The sequence below is a fragment of the Plectropomus leopardus genome, chromosome 2 (genome assembly GCF_008729295.1).
Source record: "Plectropomus leopardus isolate mb chromosome 2, YSFRI_Pleo_2.0, whole genome shotgun sequence".
NCBI lineage: Eukaryota > Metazoa > Chordata > Actinopteri > Perciformes > Serranidae > Plectropomus > Plectropomus leopardus.
This window is the reverse complement of record NC_056464.1, coordinates 5,055,618-5,078,514: the sequence shown is the minus strand read 5'-3', so window position 1 is coordinate 5,078,514 and position 22,897 is coordinate 5,055,618. Positions and strand designations below refer to the sequence as shown.

Below are 22,897 nucleotides of genomic sequence, written 5' to 3'. Positions count from 1 at the left end.
ATTTGATGTTATGTCTTGAATGATTTAAGTTAATTAAATGTGGTCTTCAGGTGCATTCATTATTTTGTCCACTCTTTTATATAAATGAGGATGGGCCAAATAACAAAATCACCTCTCTGTCTACCAACAACACCACAAACGTTTTTTTTTCCACTAAAATTAGCATGCACATGCATGCAATAAAAAGCCAGATGTTAGCTGGTGTTAGAGAGTTTTTTTGTGCTGTGGAAGTGAGCCATCATATCCAAGAGTTCAGCTTGTGTCCCATGCAAGACCAAAAGTATGAATAATTTTAACATAAGCTTAAATGTAACATTTCAACATACAGTATAGTTGTCGCACACTAAAATCACACCTGTGAGGTAGCTTACTTATGTCATGTTGAGTTACGTAATGTAAAAGCTTATTTGTTTAAAGCCAAAACATGACCTTTTTTCTAAACCTTACCAAGTAGTGTTGTTGTCTAAACCTAACCTGACCACAACCTTTCCACAACTGTGTCACCAGTGGTGTAATGCAAAAAAGTAATAATACTTTGTTACAATAATAAAGTATTTTGAACTGGACTGGATTTTGTTCTTAAAATTCTTTAAGGTATGAAGAAGGTTGCACCTTTCTTCAAGCATAATAAGCGCTGCATATTTAAGATGTTTTTTTACCAAAGGAATCAACTTCTTAATTCGCCATATTCTGCACTTATTTCCAATACTTAAAAGGGGTGTAAATCAATAGTTTCTTCAAAAAACAATACAATATTAGCAGATGTTATCTAGTCTGCCACGATGTGATTTCGATTTGGTTAGATTTAGGGGCCGCCGATATGATATTAACACAGTTAGTTACAGAGCAAGCTGTATTTCTTGAATCTTACTTTTTTTTTTTTTTAAAACTGAGCAGCTAATGTTGCTGTTAAGCTAACAAAATGAGATTCCCCAGCAGGGCAAGAGTGTCTTCCCATAGACATATATAAGTATCTGTACAGTGAATGTTGTATTGTGGTCCAACTCCAATGTAGCGTGAGTATTCTATATAACATCAATGGACAATAATAATACACGGACAGGAGACTTTAACTGGAATGTTTGGTGGCACGCGTGTTTGGTGACGTTTCCTGGGTACCACCTCCCTATAATGTTTCCATGGATACTACTTGGAATAATGATTTATTCCTGAATAAATAGAGTTATCCTCATCATCTTTCTATTGACTGCTCGCCATCACCTGCCTGACGCTGTACGATGATGACACAGAATTTCAAAATAAAGGCTAAAAGAAGATGATGATCTCGACTGATTGTTTTTCACTATCTATTTTTTCACTATATCTATTTTTTCATCATTTAATTTTTTTAATGTAACTACTTCTTTCACCATCTCTTTTTTTAAATATTGCCTACTACATACTACAATCTAATTTTATTACCATCTAACTGGTTTTAATTCCATCTAATTTTTTTCACCATGTATTTTGGTGATCGCCTATTTTATCACCATCTACTTTTTTCACCGTTTAAATTTTTTTAATATGGTCAAATTTTTTTAATACTATATAGCTTTTTTTTAATACCATCTAATTGGTTTTAATACCATGTATTTTTTCCACCATCTAATTTCTTTTCAACATTTAATTTTTCATTATATTTTTCTTTGCCTCTTTGCTTTTAATGCAAAAACTAAAAGGAGAATTCCTTGGCATACAAAACTAATCTTTTTTTTTAACAATCTGCACAAATTTCTTGAACAGAAAAGTTCTTGAACAGATGTGTTGGTATGAACACATACCAACACATCTGTAATAAAGTTAATAATTAAGTTATATTTGTGCATGTCATCAGGTCTGGCCAAACATCCTGAAAATATCACATAGATATCATTTAGTTGCACTTTAGAGATGAGTCCATTTTATCATTTTATAACTCCCCACTACAGACTGAAGTTGTTGCTACAGTCGTTAAGTCGGTCTCTTACCTGGATGGCGATGGTGAGCGAGGTGGCGTTGAAGTGCTTCTCCACCAGGCTGGCGACTCTCTGAGTGGTGCTGAATAGGTCTGTCACCTCATCTGGCCGAAGATCCCGAAAGCGCTCCACAGGTCTCAGAGGGCACACCAACACATCTGAACAAGTTCTGTTAAAGAATTCACTGCTGAAATATTTCTGACCCTCAAACAGAAAAGTTTAGAGAGTCAGTGTAGTAAGTTTCCGTGCTTCATACGCTTTCTCTGCTTTATTATAGAAAAACGATGTGCACCTCTGCAGCTATGACAGGCAGCCATGATATAAATGATAATAAATGACAATAATCCACTCTGCTGCACAGTTACTGGAAATTAACGCAGCATCAAATGGAAATCAATGGCATGTCTCGGACATAAGCAGTTGACGACACAATAAGCTTGCCATTTAAGTGGTTCAATTTGTAGGAAACTGTTGCTAGGCAACAAACAAAATGGACATTGGCTTCATCTCTTTTCAAAGACAGTGAGTGATTTGATCTTTGTGTATTTCAACATCAAGCTGAGTAACAAGAAACAAGTGGATGACAGAGCAGAATATTTTGGTGCACATCACACCTCGCGAGTGCAAAGGTGTCAGATTCCAAATGATGATGTCATAAATACCACAGGATTGGCTAGATCATTCTAAATCATATCAGCTTAAGGCAAGCTAGACTTAAGACTTTTTTAATGCCACTTGGAATTGGAACAACTTTATTTTGCCCAATGTCTATTGTTAATTAAACATGACTTTTTTTTTGATCCAGTGAAAAAGTTAGATTGTCTACTTCAAATGTTTTAAAAACAACCTGTTTGAGAGTGTAATACATGGAAGACAATGAATAGCTCATATAATCATAAAAGTATCTATTTGTCTACCAACAGAAGTGAGAAATATCTGACATTTCTGGTGTGTTTTCTGAACAATTTTGTGTTTCTTAATTTGCATGCAAGATTCCCCTGCTTGGATTCCCATCATGATGAGTTTAAGAAAAGGAATTTATTCAATTTATTCATATTTACCAAAAAATAAAAAAATAAATAAATAAGTAAAAAATAGATGTTACCAATTATTTCGAGATTTTACAATGCCACGTCACTATATATATATATATATATATATATACATATATATATAAACCCTGCTTTCATGTCTGAGCATTTTTTAATTTTATTTTATATAAAATTATTATTATTTTTTAATTTTTTAAAATTAATCAATTATATGCATTTTAAGACTTTTTAAGGATCTACTGGAGCTCTGTCATATGGACTCTTCCAATTAACACGACAAACAATAGACCAGTTTAAGGCACCGTAGTACACATCATGGAGACAGCCCCCTTTTTCCATCTAAATCGTTAGACTCTGTCTCATCCCTTTCAAAATGTATTTTTCTTTTTCTTTATTACTCAGAGAGTGCAGATAAGAACTCCAACACCATAACACAGAAGAAAAAATGGCCAAATCATTTGACAAATCATCATTTTGACAAATTGTCAGATTCATTGGAAATTATATTAGCTGACTACTGTAAAACTTCAAATGATAGCCCAGGGTATTATTTACTTAAATCATTCACTCAAAAGACTTATATTTGGGACAGGTGTCTATATGGGGGTGCCTTTTAATTCCTTTCACACAAAACTTGCTCAGCAAAGATGGGAAATACAATCAAATTGTTTATTTGAACTGAACAATTGAATTGTACAGAATCTTACTAAGCTAACCGTCTGTAGCATATCCACATTGGCAAAAGTTTAAGTATTAATATTTGTATGTGCAATCTAAGCAGCTAACTAAGTTTCAGCAGGTAGCTAATAATGCTGTTTTATACATCCAAATAACTTCTATAAAATTAACTTCATGGCAACCACACTGGGACTCTAATTGAGGCTTTTATCTATCAAAATGTTTAGCCACACCGGGCTAATAAGAAGGACTGGGCATCTAATTGGGACTAGGCTTATATTTGAAGTTTCACAGTACTCAAATTAACCAAAGACTGACTTTTGATGAAAATTCTTATTTTATTTTATTATTATTATCATTATAATTGTAGTGGACTGCCTTGGCGTGGTCATTACATTTGTCCCTCTGAGGAACTCTTGAGCTCAATGTCCCCTACCATACCATACCATACCAACTTTATTTATAAAGCACTTTAAAACAACCGCAGTGGACCAAAGTGCTGTACAGAAGTAAAATACAAGACAGATTAAAAGACATAAAACAAGAACAAATATATATATACACACACGTGCACATACATACACATACATATACATAATACATACATATATATACATATATATATATACATATATATACATATATACATACATATAAATAAATAAAATGAGCAATAAAATAAAATAACAATACATTCAACATCTCACATGATGTTAAAAAGCCAGGGAGAAGAGATGTGTTTTAAGATGGGATTTAAAAACAGACAGAGAGTCCCCTGGGCAAGTGGGGGACACGTCAAGAGACACTGTTTTTACGAACCCAAAACATCCAACAGGGGGTTGTTAATTAACTTAAGTTATACTCCCTGGGGATGTCTGCAAACACGCTCTGCCTTTTTAAGCCATGGGAAAAAGTGTCAGTATCTGACACCCTCCATCCTGACATATGGTGGAAGGTAAAGCACTCCGAAGGCCCCATCAGCATGTCACAGGACGTAGGGTGTCTGAATGACCTCCTGGGGTCACCCAGGCAATACCAAGCAACCATCGTATTGCCTCCCCTGCTGAGATAACAAAAGGTCGAACATTGGGTAAAGCCATTATATAACCCTGTGTTGTGATAAACATCTGACAGAATGACTTGGACCAAGGTTGTAAGTTAAAATTTCCCTTTCTTCCCTAATCTTTGTGACTGGGGGTGAGGTTGTCTCCCTGCTTCAGTAAACAGATAGGAGCACCTCCCATTCTTTTCATCTCATGTAATTTGAATGAGTTAGGTAAAGTACGTTTTATTCCCCTTTTGTTATAATGGAGCTATACTGCCATCTAGTGGTCTTAGTTATTAGTAAGCTCGTAACTTTGTAGTTATATCGTATTTTGAATTCATTGTATGATGTTAAAAGTAATCCTATATCTAAGTAATCACAAGTTTCTTAGGATCCATGGTACAATGTTATGTTATGTGTGGTCACATATTTCACAAAACTGAGCAAAGGATCTTCAGAATCATGTGTTACGTTATAAATTGCCTTTAGGTCTCCTAACATGCATTTGAAGTTACTGTGATGAGACTATAGTGGTGAGGAGATACGTGAATTTATACACCACAGGGTTAGATCGCAATTCGTCATAAAGTTCAGAGACATAAATGTCTCCTAAATTACATTAGGTCTTTTAGAAACTTATTCCAGATGTGCGATCGCTCGGTGCAAAAGTTCGCTAACTCCGCCTTCCATCCGCACCCCCAAATCGAAAGATAAAAACTGAGTGACTCTCTCTAAGTCAGCTCTCTCTCTCTAAGCTCTCTCTTCTCAAGGCTTCTCCTCTTCTCTCTTCTGAAGTTTTTCTTCGCTCCTTTCTACCGCGGTGCGTCTCGTGCATCCGCGCTCGCAACTTTTCTTTTCTTCAATTTTATAAGCGGAGCCGCAACAGCTACCAGAGCTTTGCTGAACTTTAACTTTTGAAGCCATTTTCTTTTAAATCTCTTTGACGCTTTTCTTTATACCAGTTTTTGGTCAGTAAAGACACTTTTGGTAATTTGTTTTTAAGTAAAATCAAATTAATAATTTAAAGTGACTCCCTCAGACCAGTGGGATTACTTTGATTATTTCTGCGAGTTTTAATTGAGAAGGACACTCCGCGATTCGCCATCAACTCTGCCACGGATCTAGAAGCAACACCTGCTGCACAAACTATCAGCATCCGTTGCCTGCCCTTAAGGACTTTGTTTAAAGACTTTTACCAGTTCGCTGAGGCGAACACCGAGGCCAGTTAAAGACCGCCGCACACCGACTCCACCTGCCCGGCCGCCGCCGCCTTTCAGCGGGTCACCTTGTCTGGAAGACGCGCCGCAGCTCTCCCCTGGAGTGACGCGAGGACCTGGACCTCCCCGGAGAAGTCTAATCAAGTCGCAAAAGTAGGCAGAATAACATTTTCTAGTGATCAGAGTTGATGTCGTATAACGAAGCTTTAATGCCAAGTTTCTAAATTCTACGTCACAGTTCAGTGCGCATCTACGCTTTAGACGGTCACGTATTTCCTCCACTATCATCCATAATTAATTATTTACATCACCTGAACATACATCACGTAGGTTCCCTTTTATGTGTTCTCTGTCCTTTTATATGTCATACTATTTCATCTATTTACTCTTCATTTTATTAGTCTAAATAAATTATCCTCATTTATCGCCAAGTCGTTGTCTGTGGATATTATTTCATGAGAGAAACAAGATCAATGTATACAGAATAAACGGTACAGATTATGAGATTGATTAAAGTAATGACATGTCTTAACACTGTCACAATTTAAGATTTAATTTTCTCCTGAATGGAGAATGGTGCCCCTTTTACTTTAACGAGTGCAAAATCCAAATTAATAACCGCTACATCATTTTTTTTTTTTTCGTGAAGATACATTTTCTGTTAGACTATTCCTTATGGTATTTTGTCATAATCAAAAACATCCTCAAATTTAAAAGGTCATAAAACTTTGTACTTTTCTTTTTTCTTGTGTAGCTTCATCTCCGTTGTTGGTCAATGACGCACCTATGTTCTTTAATCGTTCTTCTCACTTTGTTCCCGAAATCCACTGTTATTGATTAAATGACCCATGATGGAAAGCAGCATGCTCCTTGAAGCCTTTTGGATATTTGCTCTCTGCTGCCGTTGCCATACCACTTATCAAACTGTGTCTTACTTCTGTCACTGAGCTTGATTACTTTTCTGTGTGCAATTTCTCTGACGTGGGATGAGAGCTTTCTTTGCAATATGTTCCATGACCTTTACGACTTAAATGAAATGGATCATTTTTCTTCCAGCATCATCTAACATTTTGTTTGTGAGCCAACACGCAAACACACACACACACACACACAAATAACACACCTATAAAAAAGAATTAATAAAAATTGAGAGACAGCTGTAACACTCATAACCTGCGGAAAGCGCCTGTGCAAGCGGCCTTCGCTTTTGCGAGCATTGTGGGTTGGTGTGTCTGCATTGCCTTGCAATTACATCTCCGACACACTAGTTGGCAGTAGGGTTTCTATGCCATTGTGTTTAGTTTTTTTGTTAAAATGTTTTTTTTTGTTAACACATCATATTGCTTTTTCATAAAAGAAAATTTTCTGTAATCTCAGTCCTTAACAACATGTTCTGAATGCTGCTCTAAAAATGTTCTTTCTTTGTTCTCATGTAATATTTTGGGAACATTTTATAAAAGAACATTGTATGATTCAAGATGGCGGCACGTCTCTGTCTAACACAAGTCTCTCTCTGACTCTTGCCTATAACCTGTTGCGACTGGTGTCTGTTGGCTGTATGCCTCAAACTGTGCTGGACACTCACTGGACTTTCCCGTTGCTGTATTCCGCCGATGATCCTGTCGATGAGTGAATATCCCTTTACCGTCTTCGGGGATCTCTCGCTGTGTGGCACTGTGTTGCCGGCGTCTGGCATACCTGTTTGCTTCAGTTTTCTGTTTACATGTGACGTCAACACGCCAGCTGACTGAATGCAAGAGGCGGACTGGATTCTAGCGATCCACGGATCATGCCAACAGACCGGATTATTACCAAACCAGGAGTGGATTACAGCATGCAAAGGATCTGGAGTGGCTGCGTTACCAGGTTTTTGCCGTTCTCCTATATCCAAATGGCTCTCAAGCAGAAGATCGCTCTGCTTCTCACAGCTTGGTGTTTACTTTGTGTTTGCAATACTGGCAGGTCCCTCCATAATCACCAAACCCCCTCTGAAACCCTGTTAACACCATTTTTACCAAGCCAGGGCAAATGCACCTCTGACTCTCTTTGGAATGAAAAAGGGAAAACCTCAACCATATCATTTCTGTTATTCATTGACTATTTTCTCCTGGTTCGAATGGCCAGCATCATGGTTCTACTGGACAATTTCTCCTTTCCTCTGTATTGCTCTTCTAATACAACTCCTATCATGAACACTAAAAAGGAGAATATCACTACATCCCAGAAGCAGAAATGTCTGATCTTTCTCCTGCTGCTGATTTCAGGGAATATCCAACCTAATCCTGGCCCTGATTTCTGTTCAATCAACAACAACATGTCTGAATCTCCAGATGTGCAGTCATCAACCTTTGATAGTTTTAGTACTCGCAAAAGTCTCGGTTTTATGCATTTAAATATATACAGCCTTCTCCCCAAACTAGTTGAACTAACTGCATATGTCAACACTGCAAATCCTGATATTTTTGTCATCTCTGAGTCTTGGCTTAAGAAATCTATATCCAACTCAGATTTTTCCATTCCTGGTTACAATATCTACCGTCAGGACAGAGGCTCCAAGGGCGGGGGAGTTGCTATCTACTGTAAAGATACTTTACAGTGCTCTGTTATAACACTCATTGACATCATACTTACCAACAGACCAGATAAGTACACATCTGGGGTGTTCTGCCAAAGCCTTAGTGATCACTGCAGCATAGCCTGTGTTCACAAAGGGTCTGTCTCAAGACATCCACCACTGGTGGTTTGCAAACGCTTGCTCAGAAACTTTGAGGAACAAGCTTTTCTGTATGATCTTGTACTCATACAGTGGCACAGAATTGGTCTCATTCCAGATGTTGAAGATGCTTAGTTATATTTTAAATCATCTTTCACTGCTGTTCTCAACAAACACGCCCCGCTTAAAAAGCTCAGAAAAATGCTGATATGATACCATCATATACACATCCAGCTCTTCCTTTCAATTATTGACTATGGTGACATACTTTACAGATCCATTTCCAAATCCCTCCTCCTTAAACTGGACACTATCTACCACACTGCCATCCATTTTGTCACCGGCGCCCCCTTTACTACTTACCACTGCAGTCTGTACTCCCTGGTTAACTGGCCCTCTCTTCACTCTCGCAGACAAACACACTGGTTTCAGTTCATATATAAAACCCTTATAGGCAAAACTCCATCATATCTTCCTTCACTACTCATCACCTGTAACATCAGCCGTTCCCTTTGCTCCGGCAACTTCATCAACCTCCTCATCCCCAAAGTCCGCACCGTCATTGGCCGTTGTTCATTTCAGTTTTCTGCAGCCCACGATTGGAACCAATTACAACAGACGCTAAAACTCCCCTCCTTCATCCCACTCTCATCTTTTAAAAGTTTGGTCAAGGCAGCAGTTGCTGACTGTTGTACATGCTTTTTAGCCTATTTTATCTTTACAACCCTCATTGTATTCTTTTGTTTTTGTATTGATTTGTATGAATGTGTCTCGTTTGTTTTTCTTTGCTTTATGCTGCCTCTTGGCCGGGTCGTCATTGTAAATGAGAATTGGTTCTCAATTGACTTGCCTGGTAAAATAAAGGAAAAATAGAAATTAAAAAAAAAAAAGATCTGTCATCCCTCAACATCACCAAAACATCCTCAGAATGTTGTAGTTTTAACATTACATCTTAGTCAGCATTTAACCACATATGGACATTATTTGAAATGAGAAACATCCTTACAATGTTCCTTTGAACATTACATTAAAATGTTTTCTTCAAAACATTATTGCAACTTGTAGGTAACATTGTGGCGAAGTTCCCTGCTAGCTGGTAATAGCCTATTACAAAATTCAGCTCCATTATAACTCATAGGGCTCCCTGACAAAAACAACTATCTTATACTACATAAATTATCCCAAAATATGGAATGTGCTAACTTTATTAGCATAAGTCTATACGTTAATAAAATAGTCTAGCCACAAGCACATGTATGAAGCAGGGCACGATAGCAGCATTTAACAAAGGCAGTTTTACAAAATTCATCTCCATTGTAACTCACAAGTTTCACCGACAACACAAATGTCTTATACTTGACACATTATCCCCATATTTGGAAAAAGCTAACATTATCAGCATATGATAACATTTTCCATTACATAAGTAAGCCTAGTGGCTAGGGGACCTTTGTCATATGATCCAGAATGCATCCCAAACAAGACTTCCAGTGCTATTTTGGGGGGCTATACTGTATTGCAATTATTATCTGTGAAATTAATTAAAAATATAAAATATCCGTTTCCAATGAGGGAAATTAATTTGATTTTAAACAGGAGATCTGCGTTGCTGTGAATAGAAGTTACATTTCTGTGGAGGTGGACATCAGGCTATGGCGTAGGCGAGAGTAAACATCTATGCAGAGTCTACACTGTAGGTATGTGGTATGTATCCCCGAGGCTCAGTAAAAACTGTACTTAAATGTTAAATCTATTATCTCCTTTGCCTTAGGTGCTGATATTGTCATGCCAATAAGCTGCTGTTGTTTCTTTTCTGTTCTACAGATTGCAGTGCTTTGCCATGTAAATCTGATCCAACAGCTCCCACTTCTAATCCGCTAAATGCATATGATTGAGTTTAAGAGTGAGTTACCAGCCAGTTCAATGCGCCGCTTGTCATCCTATAGAGCAGATGATTGAAGTGTATAATGAGCAGTGATTAATAATAACAACAATATATCCATTCTAGTTTTCCTTTTTTCCCCAACAAAGAAAACCTCAGAGCCAGTGAACTGTATGTATGATACAGTATCCACATCTCCCATCCATATAATTGCACAGTTACCATAGAAATCAGCCAGCCCCATTACGTCTTCTCATGCTGACTGAACTTGTCAAGTTCAGACAATACCACAGCTGATCTCACCCTCAAACCAGAACGTATACTAGACTTCTTCTCAGAATGTACTCCTCTGGATTCTGAAAGTCTTATTTCAACACAATAGAATGTCAATAATAGAGGACAATAATGATCCTTACCTTTTCAGAACAGAAGGCAGAACATATGTTCTGATATGTTCTGCTGAAGTTGGTGACTACTGTTTATCAACTAGTTTCATGTAAGCAGGGCCGGCTCTTGGCATAGGCGATATAGGCGGTCGTCTAGGGCGTCATCTGCTGGAGGGGCGCCGCCACGCCGCCGGTCCCCCTTGGCCTCGAGGGAAAATAATAATAAAATAATAATTTTCTATGCCCACTGGTGCCCTCACTTAGTGTTTTCTGTCTAGAAACCAAATTGGGTAGAGCCAGCCCTGCATGTAAGAAAACTTAACAGGTTTAACTGAGACACATATGGGTTCTGAGGATCAGGTTTTATAATGATAAAATTGGGTAAGGGTCAGGTCCCATTCTATCACTGTTGGTCCAAAATCCGTCTATCGTTGTAATACCCGATTGGACCCAAGACAGGTCCATGATCAGTGCTGATCAAGGGAGAAACAAACCAGTGCTGTGTCTGTAACTTGCATAATATTTAGGCTACCTTGGGTTCAGATTATAAGAGTAAATGTAAGGTGAAAAACAAGGTTGAGCTGCAGCACCAGAAAATTGAAGTCAGAGTGGAGGAAAGATGGATAGTATACCATTACTAACTGAAGCAATATAAGTAATTGAGGAAAGGTAACATAACTAGTCTATATAACTGCTTTAAAGGTTTTGTTTACCATGCTGCCAGTAAATCTGAATGATAATTTTTTGCTCATAGATTCTGTAAAATGACCTAAACGATTGAATTGACTAATGACATGTGCAATGTACCGGTTACCGGTCAACAAAGAAATCAGCATTTCTATTAACAAATTTTCATTACCAGGTATGTCTCATTTATAAAATTGACCAGAAACACATCTGGATCCCTGGTCTCTCTTACCTCAGACGTTTACCGGGCTGGGTCTGGTATATATCTCCCTAACTAATATTTATATGTGGGTTCCATGTGAATAGTAAATGGGCTGAAATATGGGCCCCACTTGGGACTGTTCATAGGTTCCATATTTCCCCCATGCCAATTACCTACATAGGTGAGTTACCTAAATGGCCCAGGATAAGATGCCTATTTTGGGCTCATGCTCACTTGGTACCCAGGTTGCCTTATGATAACACATAGGGGCCCACTTAGGTAAACCCAACAATGATGGCAGTGGGTTGGCTGGGTTAGGCACAGTATGGGTTGTACATGTTTTTAAATTGTTGGGTCCAATCAGATCTCAACAATTGTCCTGGATTGATTCTGGTTTAGTTCCATCATTTAGGACCCATGAAGACCTTATAATCCGCAGTTGGCTGAGACCAATTGTCTAGCAACCGTCAAAATTCCAGAAAGTAAAGTTTGCCCAGCGTTTATGGTTTTGTGTCTTTTTGATACAATTTTTTTGCTGTTTCATGATACTGACACTTATTACTAAGAATGCCTTGAAATTTATTGATTTGTATTGGAAATAAATTAAAATAATCTAAATGAACTGCCCGATTGTTGCACACAGTCAGGGTCAATAATATAGAAAAATGATTCAACACTAAAGAGATATTTACTCTGCTACAGCTATTTACAAAATTTAAAAGTAAAACCAACTAGTCAACTCTAGGGATTTACACAAAGATATCACAGCCTGAGAATCATAAGGTTATTTCTGTCAAGATAGTTTCAAGGTAGTTCATAAACTACAATATTTCCAAAGGAGTCTTTTAAAATGGACAAACATCCTTGTTAAAAGCAGTGTTTAGTAGTTTAGGAATAAAAGTGCCATCTAACTATGTGACAAACAAAAACGTTAGAAAAGACCTTCCTATTAATGCTCCGGTGTCTCAATATAAGAAAATTGAGATTCTCTGAATCAGTCAATTAAATCACAAATACTTTGATTTCCTTCGCAAATCTGAGACATTGGAGATGGTGTTAAAATGCCAACTTAGACAAGAGAAAATACCAAGGCAGCAGGCAATAAAAAAAAGTGAAAGAGACATTGGAGTTCATTCCCCTCTCATGAAACAGCATCCTGTTGCGAGAAGATGATTACATCTTAGCATTTCATGCCACAGTGGCCTCGTCTGGGATCCATTCATCTCAAGAGCCACAAACAGAGGCACAAATGATCGTTTTTTTCTCTATGTATGTGTGTATGTGTGTGCGCGAGCTGCACTCGAATGAAACCAAATGTCACGTGACCTGATATCTTTCTTTCCTCTGTCCTACCGTGGTGATGGAGCTTGCCCACATGAAAGATGAGGCAGGCTGAGGCTGGAGAGTGCAGAGAAGCAGACAGAGCTTGTTTACTTTGTGTTGCTGGATGAATAATGTCTCAACAAATGCATTATCTTCAACAAGTTATCCACCACTGTATGGTCTGTTTGATCTGTATCTGAGGAGAACAGACCTAAAGTCTCCTCTTTTGCACTTGCCAAAAAATTAAGGCATACTGATAAATACATGCGAAAGATAAAACTGTCTGTGATTAAACATACCTATTGGAGGCATAAACAAATGTAAATCCCTTTATTTATTTTCTAGTACTATCTTCACCTCCACCATGCCTTATTTGATCATTGTTAATCTGTGATCAATGAAATGCAAAACCTTTTGTACAAAGGTTTCATATTAATAACCTTCCAGAGGTTTAGAGGCCATTATACCTCCCTTTTTTGTAAGGTTTTTCACAAGCAAGGACCACACCGTCAACAAGGCACGCTTAAACAATGTAATAATTAAGTGACTGCTATGTGAGGCTTGAAACTTGCTCATAGTCCTTCCCAATGCTGTCTGCTTTGTGGGAAAGCTTCAAAAGTTTATCAGCCACAGCACCTAGGCATGACGGATTGCCAAAACTTCAAGTTACTTCAGATGACACCAAGCAAATCTGAGATCTATGAGATTTGAACAAGTACAAGAATGGGTGACAGGCTTGGGAGGACCAATGGCCAGTGATTGTATTAAGTGTTCTGGATGCCATTGCAGGAAGCAGAGGTTGCAGCTCGGATTCTAAAGTAATGTCTGGACTAAATAATAGAAGTACTAGACAAAGACAGCATGTGGAAGAAGAGCTGGAGCAAGAATGGAGTAGCCACTTGGTTGGGCTAAGAGAACAAGAGTGGATCTGACAATTTTATGCTCTGGGATTTCCGGAATTTGCAAGTAGTTGACGAGAGTCTTGAAAGGATTCAGTGGTGATTGGACTCTGGGGTAAAAGATGGATGTAAGTTGGCCAGATTGATTGGTTTAAATTAACTCCAAGCACATTACCATACTGTTGTCTGAGAAGTAAGACAAGTCTGATGTGTAGGAGCGACAGCAAGGCTTGAAGTGAAGTGCTGAGTTGGTGAATTTGAGTATCTGAGGAAATGGCAAACAAGGAAGAATATGGCTTTTTTAAGTCTGGGAAATATGAGGAATGCTATATGCAGGCAGATGGTGTGGATTCTGAGTAAGTCCATGGTAAGAGGAAGGCGGGTAGGATTTGAGCTGCTCTGGCCATAGCATTGCTCTGAGAAATGAAGTTATCTGAGGGTGGCTGAAGGTCAGGCCCGAGTTCCATGGCAGACGTTGAATGGGTGTAGGGAAAGAAACATGGAACAAGATCAAGCAATGGGAAGGTTATGTTGTATTGGTCATAAAAGTGGCAAAACTCTTGTTTCAACACCCAAAGTGGTGTTGGGTAGGTGTCTGCAAAAAAGGCCATCTCCCAAACTTCTGGCTTTTAATTATGAGTTCTGACAACCATTCTGCAGTGAACCATCTTCCATTGTAGGAACCCTTAAGAAAACAAAAAACAAAAGAAGGACTGGCATCAGCCCGAGATGGCTCCCCTCTGAGTAAGTCATTTATTTGTGTTCAGAGGAAGTGACCCACTCCAGTTGGCAAGAGGGTTGAGCCAAAAATGGTATAGGCATGGCTTGAACTTTCCAAAAAGATGGAATTTAAGAGAGACTGGATTGAAGAAGTCACTGATAGCAAGAGAGGTAAAGGCTCCTTGTGTGCATGTAAATTCTACACCCAAAGGTAGAATTGTGGTTTTGGGGTAACCACAATAAACTATCAACATTTAAAATCAACAGTTGAAAAAAGGATCAAAATAGATGTGGCAGAACCAAAGATGTCCTTTTATTTTGATACCACACATTCTTCAATACAGCCTGGAACCTCTTCTTTGCTGCAGAGATTGGAAGTGTGGGCTGCAAAGGTCTGGTAAGCCAACTTCTTCATAACTCTACACACTCAGTTTATGATGACTAACTCAAGAGAGATTATTTAGACAATTTATCAAATTGGTGTCTTCCATGAGAATTTCACTGGTCTTGCAGTGTATATAACAAATAGGGCAATATCTGCTGCCAAATGGACTATGAGCAGAGCTGGACTACAGTTCAACTGACAACAGTCACTACAACTGACATTTAAAGGGTTTAAATTCTGCTAATTAATAAATATTTGATATTTACGATTGGGACTGATAAACTAGAAAGTAGAAAATCATATTAATGTGCAATATTTTTTATAGCCTAATTTTGAAATGTGCATTTTGAGTGCAGAATGGTATGAGTGTGAGTGTTTGACACCACAGAAAAAAAATGTATGAAAATCAATATTGTTGCTAATCATTGACATATCCCAGGCTGTGATAACAACAACAAAACAAATCTACTTAGCATGTAGTATATAAAAAATAAATCATTTTGTGTTTTTTTTTTTTTTCATCTAAAAAGATAGGGGCATCATGACGAAAACCTGGCATTTAAAGGAGTAAAATTCTGAGAATTATAAATATTTGATATATATGATTTGGACTAATGTTGCTTAAAAACTCAATGAAAGTAGAAAATAATATTAGTGTACAATATTTTTTAAAGTTTGATTTTGAGTGCATTTTGTGTGCAGAGCAATATGAGTGTGTGTAACAATAAAGCAGGCCCTAAGGGTTAAGATAGGACTTGCCAATCCAACACTCTGAAGTCAACTCTCTTTCTGGTAACTGAAATGCTGCTGTAGAGTTATCCAACATTAAAGTAACTCAAAAGCCTTGGGCTGCAGGGCCCCACAAAAGCTTTTGCCGCCCCTGGCTTCAGCTCAAAACTCAATCAGGAAGTAGACAATACACAAGCCTGGCATCTAATCATTATCTCCTAATAAACACAGTAACTTTTCAGCAGGTGCCAATCCCTCTCTCCTTTCAGTGCAGGCCAATACACACAGCACCTTTCATTGTGTATCTATACACACACACACACGCACAGCACCACCTTTTTACAGGGGATCCCAAATGGTCTGGGTCTTTAGTGTGCCAGGGGTGGTTGATTTCATCCCTGCAACTATTGTGTGGGTGAGAGAGAGGAGAGCTTTCCATATGTCTCTGCCCGGGCCAATCTTATCTTCAGCTCTGAACAGCGTCTCCCCTCTGTCTCCGGCCGGCTGCTCCAGCCGGGGAGGTTTTGAAGGATGAGATTGAAGAGCCCGAGCATTTCCATATAGTGAGAAAACCATCTGCTCATATCCCATTATTATCTGTCACAACAGTTATTTGACTGCTTTCGTCTGATTCACTCCGGGGTCGTGGTGCATGTAATAAGAACAAGGCATCGCAGATTGGTTTTACATTGCAAATGCAATCATTTCTTTGAGGGAAAACATCTGCCCCCCCCCCAACCCCATACCCCTACACCCCAACACCATTCCTAATGCCACACTTGTCATTTTTACACTACTACAATGACTTCACAGGATGAGTGAATATCCCCTCTTGGTGACCTTCCTCCTCCTCCTCGTCCCATCTATATCACACCAATTTCACACTACAAACTAATTCTAATATAGTTTGATTCTTTGGGCTGTTCATGCTGTAAAATAACCAAAATGAAGTTCATGATGGCCACATGCAGGATGATGGTGCTTTAGGTGGGAGTATGGTGTTGATGGACACTACTGCCTCCCTCTGCTAATGTTCCAAAATGAGAATTAGACATGGAAAGGACTCTTTTAAATTGAATTGATTATATGGATTTTACTATGTTATCCTATCAAACAAACTGTTAAAATCTACCATGCATACATACATATTCTCCTTATATGTGTGTTTATTTTACTCAGCATGCATTTTTCAACTTTAGTTTTTTTTCTCTTAACTCTCCTGTTATGTTCATTTGTCAGGTACAGCTAAAATGTCCCAAGGTCGATGTGACTCAATATTTAGTGCAAAATTGTTATTCACCTCTCACAGATCATGGTTCCATAACAATGATTCACTTTTTTTAAATATACTGTACTGAAATACTGAAAATGTTAAAGCACATTACTTTGTTTCCAAATCAGTGTTGTCAACGTTATTATAGAGAAAATAATTTGGGGATTTTGAGCATACTACAGATTTGTGTTTGTGGGAGATACTGTTAACGAGACACTGACATCCCCTCTCATTTCGCCTCAACAGCCATCGACACCTTCCCCCTTTTTCATTATGCTTTGTGAAAATTGAGTAGTCAGATTAGAGTGGAGGGCGATGAATGAAAAATTATGTGTGCAAGATTGAAGCTCCCAGGAGATGACGCGGACACGCAATCTCGACACACTTTTTTTTCCCTCCTTTTTTTATGTGACTGCCGTAAATGTTAAAATGGCAGCTGATGACAATTAGCTTTTGCGAAACACTAGTGTCACACTGCAATCTCAGTTTATCTCACTGTATTCCCAACAGCGCCAATTTGATACTTTAGAGAACAACAGCATTTGTTGCCTCACATTTTATTTTCATGGATTTTTTTTTCCATTGCAAAGGTCAGCTCAATATTATGCAAATAAAACAAAGGGGTAGATAGGTGTTGGAAAGCCAGTCGAGCCAGCTGATTGCTCAGCTGCATCTCAATCAGAATCAGCCTGAAGTATGTGAACATATATAAGAAATTTAAGTCTTTTCAATTTAACACTTTCCAACACTTTTTCTTTTGTCACTGCTATGTACCGACACAAAAATAGTCATAGCAGATAAGAACAAGGATTACAAAGATGAACAAAGAAAGCTACAGAATAGACAGGACTACTATGTACACAAATATGTGGAAAGAAATAGGTGCATGTATATGAATTAAATATAAAGTCTACGGAAGCCCTAAGAGGCAAATGAGAAAGAAAAAAGAAATATATTTTCAAATATTGATTACGTACTAAACTCTTTTCTCTCCTGTAATAATGACTTTAGAACAGGTGGGAAAAGGGGGGTAGCCAGGATAATCTCTCTTATTTTGTTTTAAAAAAAATTGAAATAAAATAAAATTCTTCTTTGAAACAGGTAGCAGAAAAAGTCTGTAAAAAAATTAAGTTTTCCACTTTAATCTTAAATCTAATCTTAATCTTATTGTTTAAAGTTATTTTTTTCATCATCTCACCATTATCCCATGTTCTAAATTGGACTACAAGCATTTCTCTTGATTAGTTTTTACAGATATCAGATAAAAGTACTGTAGTAAGTCACAGAACTTAGATCAAACTAGATCCATTAGAAAATGGATCAACAGATTTTTTTTTCTTTGTTTGTTTGTTCACACTTGCCTTTTCAGCTTTTCAGGGCTTCCATATTAAGAACCCCCCCCCCCCCACACCCACACCTAAAAAAAAAGTGTAGAAGTCAAATGTTTCTATAGATGTAATTGTGCCAATGACATGTTTAAAGTAAAACTGAAAGCTTGAAACTGTAACACTGCTCATAGATATTTATGTCTGAGTGACATCTTGTGGTAAATGTTTCATATCTTTGAGTGTCACTGGGACAAAACTCAAGTAACCCTCTGAAGCCTTTCTTTGCTTTGAGAAGAGGCTCACTGCTACAACAAATAAGAGTGAAGAGAATGACAAAACCCCAAACTCTCATTCACACACACACACACACACACACACACACACACACACACACACTCACTCTCTCTCTCTCTCAACCTCTCGCTGCGTCTCTCTCACACGCACACACACTCCCAGTATAACAGGCTGTGATGAAGGCAGCAGGCCCTCAAATAAATCAAAATGCCCTTTCCCTTGGCAGCTCCAAATCCTGGACGGCCAAAACAAAGAGATCCATCACTGCTGCTGCAACAATTGGCTCTTTCTGCCTGATTACAGCTGGCCTAAAATGGCCCCCATCACCCCATCATGGCCTGGAAAATGACACACAGCCACTGACACGGGCATTCGTCTACACACAAATATCAAAAGGCTTCAGAAAAAGTCTGGGACATACTTCTGATTTGTGTGCATTATGTGCACAGGAGTGGAGTTAGAAAAAGGCCGATACGTTACATTCTCTCCTCTAATATCATCAAATTGCATCAACTTTTAGTGCACCTTTTTGAAAGTTTTGGATTTTATTGTTTTCTTTTAAATTCATATGTGTCAAATCACATAGTATAGGTTAGGTGGACTTTTTCTTATAACCACAGTTTATTTTTATATCATCACTTTTCAAAATATTCAAGTCTTTCTACTGAAACTTTCAATCACACCGAGACACTGAGAAAGACATCCGTTTTATTTTGTGCAGCTAGCAGGGAACGTTCCCACAACATTGGCTAATGTTACCTACAAGTTGCAATAAAAAACAAAACATTTTAATCTAATGTTCAAAGAACCTTTTAAAGATGTTTATTGTTTCAAATAATGTCCTTATAAGGTTAAATGCTAACTAAGACGTAATGTTTTTAAAACAACATTCTGAGGATTTTTTGGTGATGTTGAGAGGTAACAGCTTATAGAATGTTCTTTTATAAAATGTTCCCACAATGTTACATGAGAACAAAGGAAGAACATGTTCAAAGTAACATTCAAAAAATGTTATTGAAGCCTGACATTACAGAACTAATTTATGTATTTATTTTTTTATTTTTATGGAACTGTATTGTTTTGTGATATGTCAAAAAACAACAACAGCTAGATAGCCAGTTCCATGGCTACGATTTTGCCTGTACATCAGTGTTGGAGGAGTTTTGAGCACTACCACCAACCCCAACCATAGCCACGCGCACGCACACGCACACACACGCACACACACACACACACACACACACACACACGCACACACACACACGCACACGCACACACACAGCTAAGAACTCCGTCGGCCCTTAAAGCATGAAATAAAACCATCTAATTAAGAGCTGTGGTGTGTGACATGGAAGCAGTTGTGTGTGTATTTGTGATTGGGTGTGTTGTTGGCCAGTGTTAAAGACAGGAAAAAGAAATTAGCTCAGGTTAAACTTGAACTTGAAATTGAATGAGACGGAGGAATGAGAATCTCCTGTTTGGGTTTTGGGTTTGTATCGCTGTCTGTCCTCAGTATTCTTCTTCTTCATGGTGCCTTCAAATAGAAATGACCGTTCAGTAATCCATCATTTAAAATTATCACATTGTATTAAGTGTTTGTGAAAGGCATGTTATATATGCTAAAGTATGTGCTTTATTGTGTATTGTAGATCATTAAGGCACTGTTAGTGTGTTTTTCATATCATGTGATCATCCTCATTGCAGTTAGAACACTAATTTTTTTCATTATTGCACTATTTATTTCATTTGAAGTATTTATTATAGTTGCACTATTCATTCCATTTGCACAATAAGCATTCACTGCATAATAAAAATAATTGCTTGTTTCCCATTTAGAATTGAAGTTGGTGCTTGTGTGCTGTCATGATGTGCCTTCCTTACTATAATTTTATTACTTATATTTAGTTAGATACTTATACTAATTATATACTATATTTAAGATACATTTTCAATTTTTGTGTGTGTGTACTTGCAAAGCCAGGGGTCTGGAAGAAACAACATTTCAATCCCATCTGTGTCCTGAACATGTGGCAGAATTGACAAAAAAGTTGATTTTGACTTAAGAAGTATGGTGTGGAGTGCAACAGCTTGTCAGACTATGCAATTTACTGCCCAATGACATGGTTCAAACATGAATTTTGCTTCTGTTTTACTATGACAAAATAATTTTTGATTGGGTCTTCAGTCCACTGGTAGTCAACACTTTTTATAGCTTGCAGCCAGACTGCAACACCATTTGTGAGTGTCAGTTTAACAACTGACCATGTTAACTTTTGACTTTTTAGCCAAATACATCTGTGGTTGTATGTAGTATCTTGAGTAAATGGTTGGGAATAGATGAGTTTAAAATGGATTAAAGTAAAAATAAAGGCTTTTACAAGTGTAGCTACATGCACTGTGTTTTCAACCAGCAACCTCCATTACACATAACTAGGACTTTTTTGGCTGAGTCACCAGTTAACACGGTCACTCGTTAAACCGAAAAACTTGATGCTCTGAAATGATAGTGAGCCAGTGGAAATTCTATAGAACTTCCTTTTGGAATATTGAGCCTTACTAAGGAACACAAAACAACCAGACGTTTTGATGCTGGTAACAATATTAATTCAAAGTTTAAAGCTCGCTTCTCGATGGCTGGGGTAAATAAAACACCTTACGATCTTACGATGCCAAAATGCGTGTACATAGTTTCCTCATAGTAACCTCAGCTATTAAAGGTTCTATATGGTAAATGGTAATGGTATGGTAAATACATTCACACACACTCACACACTGATGGAACAGCCATCAGGAGCAATATGTGGGACACTTTGACATGTTGTTTGGAGGAGCCGGGGAACCACAGACCTTTTGATTTTGGGATTAGAGCACAATCCGCTCTACCTCTAAGCCACAGCTGTCCACAATTTATATAAAACCTTGTCTTCCAGGTGCTTAACTAAAAACCTAGACTGACATTCTACGGACACTCCAGAGTTACAGAAGATATTGTTAAAGGCTGAATTTTACTCCTCATCATGAGTAACTTTTTTTTTTTTTTTACTGGTGGAGTGATGCTTTCAAGTTAATCAGAGAGACATCGAATCTCAGATAAAATGTCTTCAGATGAAAAAAAAATAAAAAAGGGAGAAAAATCTGTTTCACTTCTCCAGCGGCAAGGTTTCCTGCAGGCCATGAGCTCTTTAAGGTCCCCCCTCTTCAACTGGCTTTTGTTCCCAGGCCTTTAACTCCTCTTCCCTCTCCCCTCCCTCTCTGCTAGACCGGACCCCGACAGGTCCTCAGCCAACGCATTCTCTCCCTAACACACACACACACACACACACACACGCACACACACACACGCACATACACACACACACACACAGTCAGACAGCTGCAGGAGAAAATGGGCAAGCATATTAACTTGCAGTAGGGGCTCATGATGTGAAGTTTCTATATGTGGAGAGATGGAATAGCTTCATATATTAGTGACAGCCTGAGGGTTTTTTTTCTTCTCTTTTCCCTTCCAGTTGGCAGGATAAACATAGCAGCACAGAGTAAAGATGTCTTGAGCTGCGGAACAGCAGATGAGTGACTTCACCAGGATTTCTATTTAAATTTCTTATGTTTTCCAGTTTTTTTTTTTTTGTTTTTTTTTTACTTGAGGTGGTGACTGGAGGAGTCTGCTATTAATTTTTCTAACATGCCAGAAGCAACCCACAACAAAACAAAATATTTATTTATTTTAATGTACATTCAAATTACAGTAACCTTAACTTAGCCTGCTTTTCAAGGCCTCTCAATAACTTCCCACACCTCTAATTTCCTCAATCAACCATCCAATCACATCTTGGTGGGCGGGATAAAGAATGTGGATCCCATCTCCCTACATAGCCAGCTACTGTACATACGTCATTGTGGCAGAGAATTCCCACAAAAGACAGGTGGGGATGAGACTCATGCAGCTGTACATGTTGTGAGTCAACTTACAGAAATAGCGACTCTTAAATCTGCACTTTTTTTCTTTGTGGTGAAAAATGTTAACTGCTTCCATAGCAACCACTAATTAAGCTTCTAGGCTGACTTAAAATGACACAGCCAAGACAGATACATCAACCACTAATGGTTTTATGAGGCAAAATATATAAAA

The 22,897-nt window shown here is 38.0% G+C and overlaps 1 protein-coding gene across 3 annotated transcripts in view; it reads right to left on the bottom strand.

Annotated features, from left to right (window-relative positions):
- fhit (fragile histidine triad diadenosine triphosphatase) overlaps nucleotides 1-22,897 on the bottom strand; it is a 401,046-nt gene that overhangs the window by 87,062 nt on the left and 291,087 nt on the right. For all 3 annotated transcript variants that reach the window (XM_042498823.1, XM_042498840.1, XM_042498834.1), the window contains exon 5: nucleotides 1,968-2,113. In XM_042498823.1, the coding sequence (XP_042354757.1) occupies nucleotides 1,968-2,113 (146 nt within the window). The remainder of the gene's footprint in view (nucleotides 1-1,967; nucleotides 2,114-22,897) is intronic.